This window comes from Cibotium barometz, chromosome 44 (assembly GCF_041138505.1).
Source record: "Cibotium barometz isolate CiBa-2024 chromosome 44, ASM4113850v1, whole genome shotgun sequence".
NCBI lineage: Eukaryota > Viridiplantae > Streptophyta > Polypodiopsida > Cyatheales > Cibotiaceae > Cibotium > Cibotium barometz.
The window spans coordinates 15,830,927-15,848,340 of record NC_141089.1 but is presented as its reverse complement, the minus strand read 5'-3'; the positions used below and the strand labels follow the sequence as shown (position 1 = coordinate 15,848,340).

General features: G+C 42.5%; 1 protein-coding gene across 2 annotated transcripts in view; it reads left to right on the top strand.

Moving 5' to 3' along the window:
• The window catches only part of LOC147612997 (putative membrane protein At4g09580), a 35,470-nt gene extending 24,385 nt beyond the window's left edge, over positions 1-11,085 (top strand). The window contains exons 3-5 of one of the 2 annotated variants that reach the window (XM_086782302.1): positions 675-770; positions 934-1,064; positions 10,894-11,085. In XM_086782302.1, coding sequence (XP_086638428.1) covers positions 675-770; positions 934-1,064; positions 10,894-10,903 — 237 coding nt within the window. In that variant the 3' untranslated portion in view covers positions 10,904-11,085. Of the gene's footprint in view, positions 1-674; positions 846-933; positions 1,065-10,893 lie in introns of both variants that reach the window. The other variant, XM_086782301.1, reaches the window with a different exon arrangement.
• The last annotated feature ends 6,329 nt before the right edge of the window (positions 11,086-17,414 follow it).

The window sequence follows — 17,414 nt, the reverse complement described above, 5'->3', positions numbered from 1 at the left end:
GCTTCGTGGCGGTATGGGACGTCACGAGGAGGAGATTGGTCGGTACGTCATCCTAGTTAGCTCAGCTCGTGGCTCGGAGGGGACAGCCAAGACTGTGGGCTCGCCCACGGCTGTCATGGTTGGGAGGTGAGTCAGGCCTGCACCCCCTTTCTTGTTTGTTGTTCGTTTGTTTGCAGGATTCGAGTTTCGAACCAAGATCGATCACGAGGGGATTTGACAGTTTGTGCGTGGTCCTGGAACACCAGTGGGGCGCTCTCCGCGGATTCCAGTGAAGGCACAGGACCGTAGAGACTTGACCACTCAAGTGTGTCGCACTCCTTCGAACATCTACTTCGAGTCTCTTGTTTGGTATTGTATTCATCTCAGTTGTACATGGACATCATCTGGTTCATTGAACCCATGGAGCATTGTATTTGTTAAATACTCCCAATAATATCATATATTGTGGGGGGGGTCGGCCCGTTCCGGCCCCAGTGCTGGTGTCCATCTATCAACATTTCATTTCATTTTAATTTTCAGTTGTTATTAAGTTGTCCATTCAAATTGTGATGATTAAGTTGTGCTATTACGCGTGTGGGTGTCCAACGGAGTCTATTCCCACTTGACGGATCGGTTTCAGTAATCATGATATCAAAAGATGTGAGCTTTTTTTCCTGTGTTTACATGACGTGCAGGTAGCTAAGCGCAAGGGGAAGCTGCTCAACTACATGCTGTTTTTGCGGGTTACACCTACCTTGCCAAATACGTTCATCAATTTCGCATCCCCCATGGTTGGCATACCATACCATATTTTCTTCTTTGCAACCCTTTTTGGTCTCATTCCAGCGTCATTCTTGTCAGTTCGAGTAAGATTCTGCCTTGACCTCATATGTTCTGGTGTGGCCCTAGAGTTTTTAACATCAATGCTGATGAAAAAGGCTTTTTGTTTTGTAGGCTGGTCTCACACTCGGGCAGTTGGAATCTTTGAGCGACCTGTATGATATGAAGACAGTGTCCATGCTTTTCATCATTGGCCTCCTTGTCATCCTTCCAGCGGTTTTGAGCAGGCAACCACAGAAGCCCATGTAAATCTTCTCTGCTTGTATCAACCTTTCAGCTGTCATGGTCTCACTGTTTTATATGGAACACTGATTTGATTACCAAGTGCATGATCGGATACCTGGCCTGTTTGACTCTCACATTGCTACAACTCAGGCCCGTTTGACTCTCACAAGCAATGTGATTGCTATGACTCAGGTTGACCTGATGCATATGACCATAAATCCCATCATGCGTCATGTGTTGATTTGAATTTCTGACCCCATCATGGTCATATTTTTCAAAGTGTAGTTGCAGTAATTTTTGAACACACATAAACAGGGGAAAATCCATAGGTTTTGGTTTTTTCTCAAATTAGTTTTTCTTTTGTTGGGCTAATTTGTGCTCCACTTAAAAGTAATAAATTTATGAAATAAAGGCACATGCTACATGACACAAAGCAGAGGGACATGGAATGCTGTCGGCCAGTGCTGAAACTTGAAGCCTTCAGAGGGCCAAAAAGCCATCCGAGCCTTCTAGAGAAGGCCTCTGGGCTGCAGGTAGAAGGCCATCAATCTGAATTTATATATAAATATATATAACCTTCTAATTGAAGGTTGGGGTTGGCCTTCAAATTTCAGCCTTGCTGTCAATCAGGAGATGCCCATTGCTCAAGAGTCAACAAATGAGTCCAGCTCTTGCAGCTTGTGATCATGTTGCTGTAGCTTGTCAAGTGAGCCTGGTCAGCACTGCTGAAAATAATACACCAAAATATCATACACGTGACTTGGGAAAAAGGGCATATGGTTCATAGGTCTTATAGCCATCTTATATTTGGTAGACTATGGTCGAATGAGGATCTAAACTAGCATATTCTAGGTAGCAATGGGTGCTCTCTTCAAGACTTTCTTAGGGTTTTGCTTAAGGGTTAATCATGTACTAATCTCTCGTACTCCAGTCTATATAAGAAGCTCATATCTAATGAAAGAGTACAACACTAACTTTTACTTTATCATCATTATGTTATCTACTCTAATCTTATGTGATTAGTCCTAACCTTTCTTGTTTAGCTTAATGTTGCTTTCATCATGAGCTTCATCATCCATCATGAAAACCAACATGGTATCAGAGCTTGGATCTAAATCATCCTTCTCTCTTTTAGGTCATAGTTAATCTCATTAACTCATGCTTAATACTAATTAAGCTATAGTCTCATTTTTAGCTTTTTCTCCATCTCCTTCTCTACCTCTTGTCATTCGAGACTTGAATGCTCTCTTTACACACAACCAAACCAAAATATTCAACTTGGGGCTTCACAAGAGATCATAGGCACAATCACGATTGGAGGAATTAGTGTGTGTCAACATCGAGAGGTGACAAATTTTTTTTTAAAATGTAGTTTTTTGAAGAAAACGGTCGAGCACACAAACACAGCAATATCGATGAACATGCACTCTATCTTAGGGGTTTTCGAGTTGTAGATCCATCTATTTGCCGCATTAGATTTTCGGAAAAACGTTGCCTACTATTTTTAGGCTTGGGCTCTCTTTGAAAGTCATTTTACTAAAAATCTCATCAAAGCTTGATTATAGTATTTGATCTTATTCTTATGGGCTTGAATCACTTCTAGACGCATTGTTTTAGAAGTCCCTTGAAGTTTTTTTGAAGATCTGTGAAAGATCTTCAATTTGACACTCCAAGTTGTCTCTTTTTACACTACAAACAGATAATTGCCTCTATTAATCAAGTGATTAATGCTTATCATTGAGGTGTTTTTGGACCATTGGCAGTTCAATCATACCATTAGGGACTTGCTATAGCCTCCCAAAGCTTCATCTTGAAAGACCTCCTAAATAATGTAGGTGCAATTGCAAGGATGAATATCAGTAGAGCCCCAAAATGTGGCACATGAATACCAAGATGGATCGGGATGACAATATCAAACAATATCAAGGAGCAATGTTATGGCATCTCCCGCCTAGTGCTTGAAACAACTCCACCTTAGTGAGCACAGCTTGGTGCGTGAATTCATGTGCCACACAGGCTCCAAGCCAAGCACCTGGATGTAAATATGCTAGCATGGGACATATGTCAGCTTTTTTCTCTCTCTTTTTGAAATCCTTCGTATGAGCACCTAGGGAACTCAACGATTATTACTGAATAGTTCAATCCCAAGGCTCTTGACCTTTTGTTCTAACATAAAACACATGAGACTCATTACAAACTGCAGGTGCTTCTCTAATGACTTGCGCATCTAATGTTCTTCCTTTCTGAATATTGTCATGAAAGTTCTTGGTTAGTTTGTTCTCCACTTGACATCCTTGAATTTGGATCCAAAGGAAGGAGTCTTCCCCATATTGTTGGAGGAATCCCAAAGCAAGTCATTTCTTTCCCTTGCCCAACCCGACGAATTGCCCACAATGTCTGTCCACCAAATCTTGCATGCTTGGTCCAGTCCCGGAACGAGTGCCTTTCAAGTATCAAGTGGCCTTTCTTCATGCATGAGAGACATCACGAGGGGGGAGAGACATCACAAGGATAGAGTTGTGTGACATCACGAAGGGCTTAAACACCCGAGAGTATGATATCCTTGTAGGGAAGGCATTGAGGATGAGGATGCTTATGAGGCTGTAATAGATGTCATTGACACCCTCGAGGAAGATTACCATGATTAGTCATAATATTATGATGATGCCACAGACCAAGAGAAGGCATCTGTGGAGGAGCTGCTGCCCAAAGGTGAGATTTTTCTAGATGTGCTTCCACGTGGGAGCTACCTACTCATTCCTTCTTGCTTCCCGGATGTGGTGGTGAAGCTGGCTGGCATGTGCATCAAGACTTGCCGTCTCATCAAAAGCTCTTATAGAGAGCATCTACAAATCTGAAAAGTAATTTGTTATTGTTGTTAATTCACAGCTGGATTTAGTGATAGCAATTAGATATGTTGATATTATTATTAACACACTTTAGCTTTGCGAAAGCTAGACGAGAGAAATAGAGACCTGCGGATACGACTCGGCTATTTCATCCTTGCTTGTCTCCTCTGTCACGAACAAATATTTTTTTCTCCTTTGCCATTTGTTTGGCCACAACAAACAGCTGATCATGAATCTCTAGTCACCAATATCCCCGTCTGGTGTCACCATCAACATATGCATCTGCAAGACCAAGATCTGCTCTTGTCGCAATCTGCTCACATCAAGTCAATGTAGGTGATTCAGCCTCGCCTTTCAGCCAACCAACGAGCAAATCCTATTACATGCGAATTTTGGATAGCATGCTTAAGGGTAGTAGGGCTTGGAAAGATTACCTTCCAATAGATCATGAATCTCTAGTCACCAATATCCCTTTCTGGTGATGAGCGATAGGTTCACTGGCTCGTCAAGGTCATCCTTCTCCTCCAACATGAACTCGAGGCAGTGAGTGAGGTAATTGAAGAAGTCACTACCACAGAACATGGTGACATCAACAAATACATCTTGAAGCCTCTACAATTGGAAGGAGATACTTTCCTTGAGATTTTGGAACACTAAATAAACTCCAGAGGGTAGGTCTTTTGCTCGTTCCAACTGGTTGCACATCGTCCTCCAAGTGCCCAGTTTTCACCTCTTCCCATCCAAGAAGTAGGAGCCATACATAGATAGGGCCAAAGGAAGGCGCCCACACCAAGGAATGATGGCCTGCACTAGTGGATCATCCCTCTGCAGCAACCGGCTCCTCCTTCCCTTCCTTGGATGGCTTCGGTAGTGTATGCAGTGGCTGGATAATCTAGGTAACCAGTGAATCAATGCAAGGAAAGCACTGCCATGTTTAGAAAAAGGGAGGCCGCGTCGGCGCGGCTGCTTTTGAGGTATTTTTTTAAAAACATGGCAATGCTTTGTGACCATTAATTGTATGCTTTAAGATGACCAAAAAAGGCAAGAGACTTGCCACTATGTTTTGAGTTGTTAGGCATAATTATCATATGGTAGAGACTCTCTCTCTCTCTCTCTCTCTCTCTCTCGCGCGCGCGCAGGCGTGCGTGCACATCTGAACACACACACACACACACACACACACAAAAGAACTAAGAAACTGCAACAAGAATTTGTATATCCACGCTGCATCCATAAAATATTTTACGTATTCTTAGGTATGAGTTATCGATAGTCAATGTGACATCATAAAAAATATCTCTTGAACAACATCGATGACACTTTTACTTTTGATATTGAATCAAATTTTCCTTGCTGATGTGTAAACACATTTAAAATGTGTACACGAGTGAGTTTGATGTGACATGTTTGATGCAAGACCTGGCCATGGAGAGCTCTGAAGGAAATTGATAGCATGTACATTGATAAATATTGATAGTGATTGCATGTTCATGTCTGAGGCATGGATTTGCATGTACATGTCTGATGCATGGCCTTGATAGCATGTACATACACGAGGCATGGCCTTGATATGTGGCCATGCCTCAAACATGTCCCACAAAAAGGCCCTGTGGGCAGGCTGCGCCGGCGCTGTTTGCCCACAAGGCCTTTTGTGTGACATGTACAATGCAGGGCCTGGCCATGGAGAGCTTGAAGGACTTGATGGCATGCACATGGTTGAGGTGGATAATACCTTGTACATGTAGAGGATGGCCTGCCTCATACATTAAGATGATGCCCTGCATGTACATGCATCATACATGGGCATGTAGATGTAGCCATGCACTTCCTCATACATGAGACACAAAAAAAGGCCCTGTGGGCAGGCTGCATTTTTTAATTTTTGTTTCGGATTTTATTGCTGTAAGAAAAGACTTAGTAAACAAAAATAAATAAAAAAGGCCCTATGGGGGCAGGCCACGCCGACACAGCTTGCCCACAGGGCCTTTTTTTAAAAATTTTTTGTTATGATTTTATTGGTGTAAGAAAAGCCTTGGTAAACAAAAATAAAAAAAAGGCCTTGTGGGCAAGCTGTGCGGTGTGGCCTGCCCATAGGACCTTTTAAAAAAATTTTTTGTTTGCTCTCGTAGATTGTACCTCTTGCTTAACAAGAGTTCATGGTAAGACTGTAGCAGCCTATAGGCAAGCTGACCATTCACGATGCTTTAAAAACCCGTGTCCTTGAGACAAGATGTACACGTCCTCGTTATCTTACTACTATTAGTGAGAGCCACTAACTCGGGAGGACTAAGAACCCATGAAAAGTTGGCTACCTCTGTAGCCTTAACAATGGTGGTAGCTGTAGATAGAAGGTGTCAACCTGCTAATGGTGACAAGGAGGATGGAAGAATAATCCACTGTCCATGTGCTGTGGGTCACTTGCTCTCCTGCAGCTCTTCTACTGCCTTGGGTGCTCCTGCAACTCTTCTACTACCCTGGGTGCTCTTAGTGGGATTTAGTATGGTTTTGTTTCTTTTAAGTGCTAGAGTTGGTACTGAAATTAGATGCCACTAAGGTACTAGGGCAGATTCCAACCCACAACCTCTACTTTTATGTCAATGAAGCTAGTTGAGCGAGATGAAGCACACAACCTTTTTACTCCACTGTCAATCCAGATCAGTATCTCCAACCCGCTACCTCCACCTCCACCTCCACACTATGTTGATGATGAAGGCTATTGATAGTAGGTAGAGAAGGCCTGACTGTACACCCCCCGCCAATGAGGAGATTTCCTAGAGCTGTGCTGCTTCTGGTTACGCTTGCAAACCAACAAGTTGGTCCTTCATCTATATCCATCTCTCTCTCTCTCTCTCTCTCTCTCTCTCTCTCTCTCCCCCTGCTGGCTGATTTGCTGAAAGTCGTTTGGTGTGGCGAGATATTGATGAAGGCCATTGAGCACTGTCAGTCGAGAAGAAGGCATGACTCTACAGTCGCCTATGAGTAGCTCTCCAAGAGTCTGCGCTGCTTCTGGCAGTAGCTGGCTACACCCCTAATTCAACCAGTTGGTGGTCCTCTCTCTTGTGTAAATTCCAATACGTCTCCTTAAAAAAAATAAATTATGCTTTTCTTAAATAGTACTGGACCCTCCTTTTATTAGTTTTATTCTTAACACTGCACTAAAATAAGGAAAAAAGCCCCTTGGACTTATTACACATTAATACTTCTAATTTGTTTTTTTTTTTGGAAATAGCCTTAAACTAAATTAAAAGTGAAAAGAAAACATACTCGACCTTTCCGAAAAACAGGAAGACTAGACAAGGCACCATGCAGTTATAAACCAACAAAGTTTAGCTTAGTCATCTAGTTCAATTTGGAACTACACCAGTTCCAAAATGTGCTTTTCCAACTTCCTATCTTTTATAGAGGGAGCCACCACTTCTTTCTTCTTGGCCAAGATCATAGCTTCCACAAAGTCTTCAGCATTGGAGTTGTCCACATCCATCAGATATTGTTGGGATAGTTCAAGGTTTGGGATATCTGCAGCCAGTTCTTCCTGTCTTGGATATTTGTTGGCCTCAATGTTGCTCTTATGCAGTACCCGGCACTACTCTCTATGCCACTTTGCAATCTTGAGCTTGACTCTCCGTGAGCCATGGACCCTTATGCTATGCAAGGTTTCTATGTGTCTCCTTTGTGATGCTAGCCTCTTTGTATGTAGAGCTATGTAGCATTGGTCCTCTCCCCCCCAACCTCCTCAATTCAATGCTCTCTCTCTCTCACTTATGTGCTTGTAATTGTCAACTGTGCTTGCACCTGTGGTAGTGCTCTAAGTCCACTTGCTCCCTTCTCTTTGAGCTCTCTAAAAAACTCTCTTCCTAAGCCTAAGACTAGTGCACACTTAATGTAACCCTAAGATTAGTGCATGTTAAAATTCATGGTATCTTCACTAATGCAAGTGGATTAGGCTAATCACATGCTAGTGATAAGTGATTACACTAAACTAAGGTGGATGGTGTCTAATTACACCCATTATGATGTGTATGTGCAATAGACTCAAATCAATTAGGTTCAAAGATAGATTAGCTTGGACTCATAGAGACTTGAGATGTGTGCAAGTGCTTGTACTTTTCATTGGTTGGAAATGACTCCTTTTCTATGGGTAGAGTATATCTTTGCTTGTTCCATGCATATGGGATAATCCAGTTTGCCATATGGCTTCATGCTCACTCCGTGCCTCTACATTTGCTCTATGGTACCACACTTTTCAACACCTCCCCTTGGTGCCATATCTCTAGGCTACTCAAGGTGGTCGAATGTGAGTTACAACAAACATTACCTCCCCTAGGTCTCAACTGGCTACACGCAGGTGGTCAGGTGGATACACACAATAAACAAGATGAAATGATAAGATGGGTGTCTACTTATATGGTGACCCCTCTTTTACAACAGATGGATAGGGTAGTGGTGGTGTTGCCTCCTTGCTCTTTAGAAGAGCTGATCACTAGGGATCTCTTCGTACTGGGTGGTCGAAGTAGTCTCCTTTAAGTTGCCTTTGCTTTTCTTCAATTTGCAATCTTCTTTCTCCCCAAACTTGTTGTAGTGATTGCACTTTGGCTTGTCTTTGAACATACATTCATTTTGAAAGTGTTCTTTCTTGCCGCAATTGTGACACTTCACATTTCTTTTGTTGAACAATACATGCTTAACGGTACTGGGATTGCTTCCTTTTAATTCTCTCCTTCTCCAAGAGGGAGGAGACAAATCCATCAAATGTTGGCTCTGGTAATTTTTCAAGGTTGCAACAAGTGCATTATATTCCTTTGGCACACTTTTCAAGATTATTGCAGTTGCATCTTTATCTCCAATCTTAGTATCTATGCTATCTAATTGGGTCATGATGCTTTTCATTTTACTGGACAAACTGAGCCAAAGACTCGTTAAAGTTAATTTGTAGACCATAGAATTTAATATTTATAAGAATATGGCACAACAGAAAGAGATAGCAAGACAAAGCACAATAGACAATGCAATAGATACACAATGGAGAGAATTTAAAATTCTGATTATACTAGAGAGGTACTTGGCGTTGGGCCAAAAACCTAGTTCATCGTCGGGTGGACATTGAAGGGGGGTGTTAGTATACACTCAATGCCCGCCTCTCAGCATGTATCTCACTTTGATGTATAATGCACATTTGTTAGGCCCCCATTATGAGAAGTAGCCATGGTGCATATGTCTTTAGTGGGAATCCCGGCTTAGATGCCGATGGGGTCATTATTGTGACCATTGATGATGGTTAAGAGATGGTCAGGGATACGAGCGTGCCCCCGATGCGATGGTATGAGGAACATTCCCTCGGATACTAGGTCCATCATTAGTGGGCGGTGGTCGGTGGCCCGCGTTCTTGATACGCGGGCGATGACCGTGTCTATGCAGTGTAACCGCCCTCGTTGTATACGCGTCTATCATACCGCCTACTATATATGGACATGGTTACCATGAGCTAAGGTATCAAATGCTTGTATCCACCCCCTCCTACACCTCGTACCATCCAGAGTCTGTCTAGATAGCCATCTAAGTTCTACTTGAGAGCGCACGGGTGGACAACACCATCACTAGTCGATGAAGATGCCGAGTGAGCTGGTCCTTCCCAAGAGCCTTGGTGAAGATGTCGACGCAGTTTTGCTATGTAGAGCAATACTCTAGCTCCAGTATCTCATCCTCTATTAGCTCCCGCACACAATGATACTGAATCTCAACGTGCTTCGTGGTGCAAGCATGAAACACAAGGTTCTTGGAGATAGCCATGCAACTCTGATTGTCGCACCTCAAGACTGTAGCCTCCCTGATCTGAACTCCCTTGTCAACCAAGATTCTCCTTAGCCATACTACCTCACATGCAGCAAAGCAAGCTGCCTTATACTCAGCCTTTGTGGAAGAAAGTGCCAATGTAGGTTGCTTTTTGTTGGTCCAAGAGAAAGTATTGGAACTAAGCGGAAAAAAATATCCAGAAACAGATTTCCTAGAATCACAATCCCCTGCCCAATCTGAGTCACAATGTCAGAGTGTCACCCATGCTGTAAGTGATGCCATACTCAAGAGTCTGACATCCATGTGAAAGACTGGCCACTTTTTGTGAGCAGCCAAGGCAAGTACCGCCATGATAGTTGTCATACGAGCTGTGGGAGAAAATGTTTCATCAAAGTTGAAACCCTCTACTTGTGCAAATCCCTGTGCAACCAACCTAGCTTTGTATTTTTCAATTGAGCCATCAACCTTATACTTAGCTTTCCAAACCCATTTGGTACCAATTACCTTTTTGTTTGGTGGTCAGTCAACTAGCTCCTAGGTGTTGTTCTTTATGATGCTGTCATACTCAGACTGCATCGTGGCTTTCCACTTTGGATTTGCTAAGGCTTCATCCAAGGTGGCTGGCTCCTTCATTGTTCCCATTATCTCAGCCATCAAGGTCATATTGACAATGAGATTAGATGCTGTTCTCTGCTCCTCTATTCTCCTTGATCTGCGTGGTCCATCTGTTGAAGATTCTGGCTTCTCAGGTACTAGATTACGCTCATCAAAGAGATGTTGTGTCCACTTTGGAAGTGGCTTTCCTTGTGGTGGAGCAGCAGGCTATTGTGATGTGTGAGATTCTTCATCCTTTGAAAACTCCTCCTTGAGAGGAAATCTGACTGGTGGGTTGGGCTCATGGTGGACTATTTCTCCGGCTGATGATAGAGTGGACGGACCTCCTTCCTCCACTAAGTGTGGCTGTTTTGCAAATACCACATCTCGGCTGGCCACAATCTTCTTTGGCTCTATATCATAGAGCTGATATGCCTTCGACTCTTGACTATATCCAAGAAAGTTACACTTCTTGCTTTTGGCATCTAGCTTGGTCGTGGATGTATCTGGAATATGCACATAACATTCGCAGCCAAATGTTATGAAATGAGAAACTGAAGGTTTCTTACCAGAGTAGGCATCTTGAGGTGTAACATCCTTGAGTGCCTTTGTGTAGCTTCGATTGAGGACATAAACTACTGTGTTGACTGCTTCAGCCCAAAATGTATTGGGCAAACCCTTTGCCTTTAACATGCATCGAGCCATCTCCATGACAGTTCGATTGCGGCGTTCTACAACACCATTTTGCTAAGGTGCGTGAGCAGTGGCGAGTTGGTGCTTGATGCCATTATCCTTGCAGTAGCTGTCAAATTCTGTTGAAAGGAATTCTCCTCCTCGAAACTTCTTCACCTTCTTTCCTATCTCATTTTTCACAAACTTATGCCACTGTTTGAACTTGCCAAAAGCTTCAGCTTTATCCCGAAGGAAATAAACCCACATCTTCCTACTGTAATCGTCGACTAACAGTATAAGATCTCCCTAAAGCAGTAGTAGACATTTTACCACTAAGATCAGCATGTACCAGCTCTAGAGGAGTCTTTGCTCGATTGCTGCTTTCCTATAGAAATGCCTTGCGTTGTTGCTTGCCCATCATACAAGCTTCACATGGTTCCTGCAATTCTGAAAATGCAAGCAAATTAGCTACCATACCCTTTTTCTACATATCATTTAGTATGACAAATCCAATGTGACCAAATTACTCGTGCCAAAGCTCGCTTGTGCTCTTATCTACAGACACTATAAGGGCGCTGAGCTTGTAGAGATTGTTGCGCCTTTCTTCTTTGCCGACTACCTTGCCAACAGCATCTAGAATTTTTGCTTGAGTTTTCTTGAAGCGTACTTCAAGCCCACGATCCGTCATCGCAGCAACTGATAGTAGATTTCTCTTTATCTGGGGTACATAGAGCACATTTGACAGCTTCTTCTCTTCACTTGTAGCTGCCACAAAAGATATGGTTCCAGACCCTTCGGTTGGACATTTAGCATTATTCCCAACAACAACACTCATGGGTTCCTGTAGAGGCTTCCAAGAACTATACCAGCCTTTCTTACTGGTCATGTGTCGGGATGCTCCACTATCCAAAATCCATGAATCATCAACTGGAGCTTGAGTAGATGAACATACCTCTTCAATGGTGGCGACCCAAAGTTCAAGCTCGGTCTCGACATTGTTGACTGACTCCTTTCCCTTCCATGAAGACTTCAAGGTGTTGTTCTTCTCGTCAGCTTGCTTCTTTCTACAGTCTTTGACAGTATGACCCTTCTTGTCACAGTAATAACAGCTCCCTTGAAACTTCTTCTTCTTTGGCTTCTTCTTCTTCTCATCAGAAGATGTCGTGCCTTTGCCTTTAGCATTGGCCGAAAATGCAGCATCACTACCATCGTGGGTCTTCAGCTGCATCTCCTCGTTAAGTAGCATAGCACTAAATACTTCAAATGATAAAGATGGTACTCTAACCTGAGTGTTTAGTGATGTAGCCAAGCCATCATACTTCTGTGGAAGAATTCGGATGCACCTCCGGGCCAACTCCTCTTCACTAGTGTGGGTAATCCCTACAGCAACCATTTGATCTCGCAGATTTTTGATCCGCGAGATAAATGCTTCAGCAGCTTCTCCTTTAGCAAACTTTTCAGTAGCAAGCTGATTCTCCAGGTTCAAAATCTTGGTTTGATTGCAAGTCTCATAGTGATTTCTGAGTATGATGTAAGCCTATGTAGCCTTGGTAGTATGTTGAATCAGAGAGTGAGAACAGAATCACTTATGTTGGTGACGTGGCACAAAGTGCGTCAGCATTGCGCCTTCTCCATGCCCAAAGAAGTGTGGCATCTGGCAGAAGCATGTATGTAGGGTTGTTAGGGTCAGGACTTCCCACTGGCATTCCCAGAACACTTTCTAGGAGCTCATAAGAGTCTAGAATGGCATTAATTTTGAATTTCCAAAGAGTATAGTTCGTCCCATTAAGCTTGCCTTCCGTGAAGGCAGGTGGACGAATGCGCAAGACTGGTGCAGCAGCAGCAGTAGAAACATTAGCAGCAACAGCAGAGGTAGAAGCCATCACTCCTAGGGTTCTATGCAAAGAAAGACCAAACTTTATGCACTATTCCTGCTAAGAGCACCTAAGCTCTGATACCATATAAAAATATGGCACATCGGAAAGAGATAGCAAGACAATGCGCAAGACTGGTGTAGCAGCAGCAGTAGAAACATTAGCAGCAACAGCAGAGGTAGAAGCCATCACTCCTAGGGTTCTATGCAAAGAAAGACCAAACTTTATGCACTATTCCTGCTAAGAGCACCTAAGCTCTGATACCATATAAAAATATGGCACAGCGGAAAGAGATAGCAAGACAAAGCACAATAGACAATGCAATAGATACATAATGGAGAGAATTTAAAATTTTGATTATACCAAAGAGGTACAAGTGATGGTGCTGTCCACCCGTGCACTCTCAAGTAGAGCTTAGATGGCGATCTAGACAGACTCTGGATGGAGTATGTACGAGGTGTTGAAGGGGGTGGATACTCACAAGTATTGGATACCTTAGCTCATGGTAACCATGTATATATGTATGTGTATATATGTACATACATACATACATACATATGTATGTACACACACATATGTATGTATGCGTACATTGTGTGTGTGTGTATGTATGTATGTATGTGTACACATACATACATATGTATGTCTGTATATATGTACACATACACACATGAGGAAAAACAGGTAGAGGGAGAGGAGACACCCACATGAGCAAACCCTAATGTATTAGTCAAACCCTAATCATAGAGGGAAGCCATGTCCCATCTCACACAATGCATAAAGCCATAATCCATAAGCTACAACACACAGCTACAACCCTAATGTATTAGTCAAACCCTAATCATAGAGGGAAGCCATGTCCCATCTCACACAATGCATAAAGCCATAATCCATAAGCTACAACACACTACTTGTGTTGTGTCCACACACAGCTAGCTACTGTCCACACACTATGACCAGCTGGACGACGCGGTCATTTATGTCTCACGCATGTTACTACCTAACATGCCAGCACATAGTGCAACTGGCATAAGCTGACATCGAGCTTGAATCTCAACAGCCCCTCTCAAGCTCATGATGTACTGCCATAGATGAAGATGTAGATGAGCTTGGGCTATCAAAGCTCTCAACACTCCCCCTCAAGCTCATCCCATGTACTCCCAACATAGTACGGAAGTACTCAAACTTCTCCCTGCTAAGTGGCTTTGTAAAGATGTCGGCCACCTACTCTTCAGTCTTCACATACTGCAAATCCACTGTACCATCCAACACTTTCTCTCTGACAAAATGATAGTGGACCTCTATATGTTTGGTCCGCGCATGAAAGACTGGATTCTTGGCCAACTGTATGCTGCTCATGTTGTCACAATGAATGACAACCTTGCCACCATCAATAAGCTCACCCAAATCAGCCAAGAGACTCTTGAACCATACTCCTTCACATGTAGCTATGGTTGCTCCCTTGTATTCAGCCTCTATACTAGATAAAGCAACAGTAGGTTGCTTCTTACTGCTCCAACTCATCACTGCACTTCCAAATGTAAAGGCATAACCACTAGTAGGACCTCCTGTCATATGAGCTACTTGCTCAATCTGCGTCTGTGTAGCCGTGTACATCCAAGTCTTTACCATGCTCATAAAGAAGACCATAATGTGCAATGGTCTTTACATAGCGCATAATGCGTCTCACTGCATCCAAATGAGGTTTTCTGGGGCTTTGCATAAATTGGCTTACTAGCCCCACAGCATAAATGAGATCCGGTCGTGTGATAGTCATGTAAATAAGACTACCAACCATCTTTCTATACATAGATGGATCATCCAACTCTTCACCATTAGTCCGCAGCTTCACATTCTGCTCCAAAGGTGTACTCATTGGCTTACACCCTATCATCCCATATTTTGCCAACATATCCAATGCATATTGGTGTTGCACTAACCATGTCCCTGCATGATCTTTGATCACTTAGATCCCAAGAAAATATCTCAATTCACCCAGGTCTTTCATATCAAACTGACCACTCAATGCCTTCTTGATATGCATAACATCTGTAGCATGATCTCCTGTGACAATCAAGTCATCCACATAGATAACAAGCAAGACAATTCCGTGATCTGTTTTCTTCACATAGAGTGAAGAATCTGCTGAAGAAACCTGAAATCCAAGGGAGATAAGATATCGGCTTATCTTATTACTCCAAGCACGAGGTACTTGCTTCAAACCATATAATGCTTTCCTGCATACATGAGTGGGATACCTCGGGTGTACATATCCTTCTGGCTGTGCCATATAAACTTTCTCTTGTAAATCACCATTAGAAATGCATTTTTCACATCCATTTGATGCATTTCCCAACCATTTGCTGCAGCCATAGCAATGACTGCTCTCACTGTTTCCATCTTTGCACCTGTACTAAATGTTTCATCATAGTCCAAGCCTTTGGTTTGTGCATAACCCTTAGCTACCAACCGCGCTTTATGGCGCTCAATGGAACCATCTGGTTTGCATTTCACCTTCTAAACCCATTTGCAACCAATGACATTTTTGCCTTGTGGTAAGGCAACCAAATCCCAAGTTTCATCATGGACCAATGCGTCCATCTTAACATCCATTGTCTTCTCCCATATATGCTTCCCAATAGCTTCTGTATAGCATGTAGGTTCCACATGCTTCACCAAAGAGGTCATATATGCGTAATGCATAGCAAAGTCACGATATGTCAACCTGTCAACAACTGGATACCTGACCCTTTGGGATCTCCGCAATGCATGCAGATCACTTTGAACACCTGTCACTCTAGCATGTGGAGGCATATATCTATCCTGCCTTGCACTTGGTGTGCGTAAAACTGGTATGCCAAGTTCCTCATCCAAACTTTCTGAACTTGACGACTCATAACCTGTAATGCCAATTTCTTCAACCTTCTTTTTCCCTTTATCCACAGCACTACTCCCAATGCTCACACTCTCATGTCTCAAGCGTCTTGACCATGGACGTATAGTGCTAAGACATAGAAATAGAACTTGTTTGTGGCAAGTTCACATGCACATCAGCATCAATGGAATCAATGATACCCTTATCCTTTGCCTTGTACCAAACTAGCAAGTTCATCAAACACCACATCTCGTGAGATAACCACTTGCCTAGTATGTGGATTGTAACATTTATATGCCTTGCGATCTTGTGCATACCCAACAAAAATGCACTTTTCTGCCTTAGGATCCAACTTCTTCCTTCTTTCATCTGGCACATGCACATAAGCTATGCTACCAAACACTTTGAGGTGTCCAATGTCTAACCTAAAACCTGTAAGACGCATCTCTGGCGTACTTCCATGTATGGCAGTTGTGGGTGTCTTATTAAGTACATATACCGCTGTGACACACGTTTCTGCCCAATAATAGTCTGGCATGCTCTTTTCATTGAGCATTGCCCTAGCTACATCACCAATGACTCTATTTTTCCTCTTTCAACAAAAATGTATTGAATGTGAGATTCAAAGTAAGGTATAAATATCAATATTTACCTTTTTTAGCTTAAAATACAAGCATAAACATATACCTTAGCCCTATCTTACTATGTTTTTCAACTTTAAAAGTAGAAAAAAACACAAATAAAACACCCTTCGTTTTTTAAGGTAATTTTAAAAGTGAATGCAAAGTACAAGAAAGTATGCTAAATAGGTACAAAATTGAAGCCTTGATTTTACTTTAAAGTTAATTTTAATTAACAATATAGAAAAACTAAGAATCATTAAAAACATCATTGCTTTAATTTAGATATTGTTAAGAAAAACTTCTAGCTAATATGTATGAAATAAAGGTCTTCTAAATTATTTCACAAAAATGTAATATTTTTTAGGCTCTAAAAAAAATGGCACTTAAATAAGTGCCAAAATTCCTAAATTGGTGTTCTAGGCAAAGCGAGCTCTTCCTTCACCCCCCATAGCCATGGAGCATTTCAGTGTGACGAGGGAGTGAGGAAGCAATAGATGGGCTAGCAGACCTACACTGGGAAGTTCCATTTATAGCTTGAAGATGAGACTCTTCACAGAACTCAGCCACCAGGACCCTTCAAAGGTAAAGGGGAGAACTTGGGCGAGGCTGTGGAGAAGTGGGTTAAAGCCATGGAAGAATATTTTGATGTCACCGGATACAACGAGAGGAGCGAAATGCCTCTCGCTAGGCTGAAGATGTGGAAACAGCCAGGGTGGCATGGAGAAATCATTGCGACACCAACCATCTGGATAGAAATACCCAGTCTTGGAATTATCTCAAAGCCTATCTAAGGAAGAGATTTTGTCCCCCCGGATTTTTAAAAAGCAAGATGAATGAATTCTTAGAGCTAAACCAGGGGAGCAAAACTATTGAAGAATATCACCAAGAATTTGCTCTAGTACTCACCACCACTAGACGAAGAGAAACTTATGGCCAGGTTCATTTCGGGGCTAAACCATGTCTTAGTAAGTTGGGAGACATGAGCCTATTGCAAGCTAAAGAAGGAATCGTATGGGCTAAAACAGCCCCAAGGGCATGATATCACAAGACAGGCCAATCTTTCAAAAATATTGGGCTTATTAGAAGTGCTTCT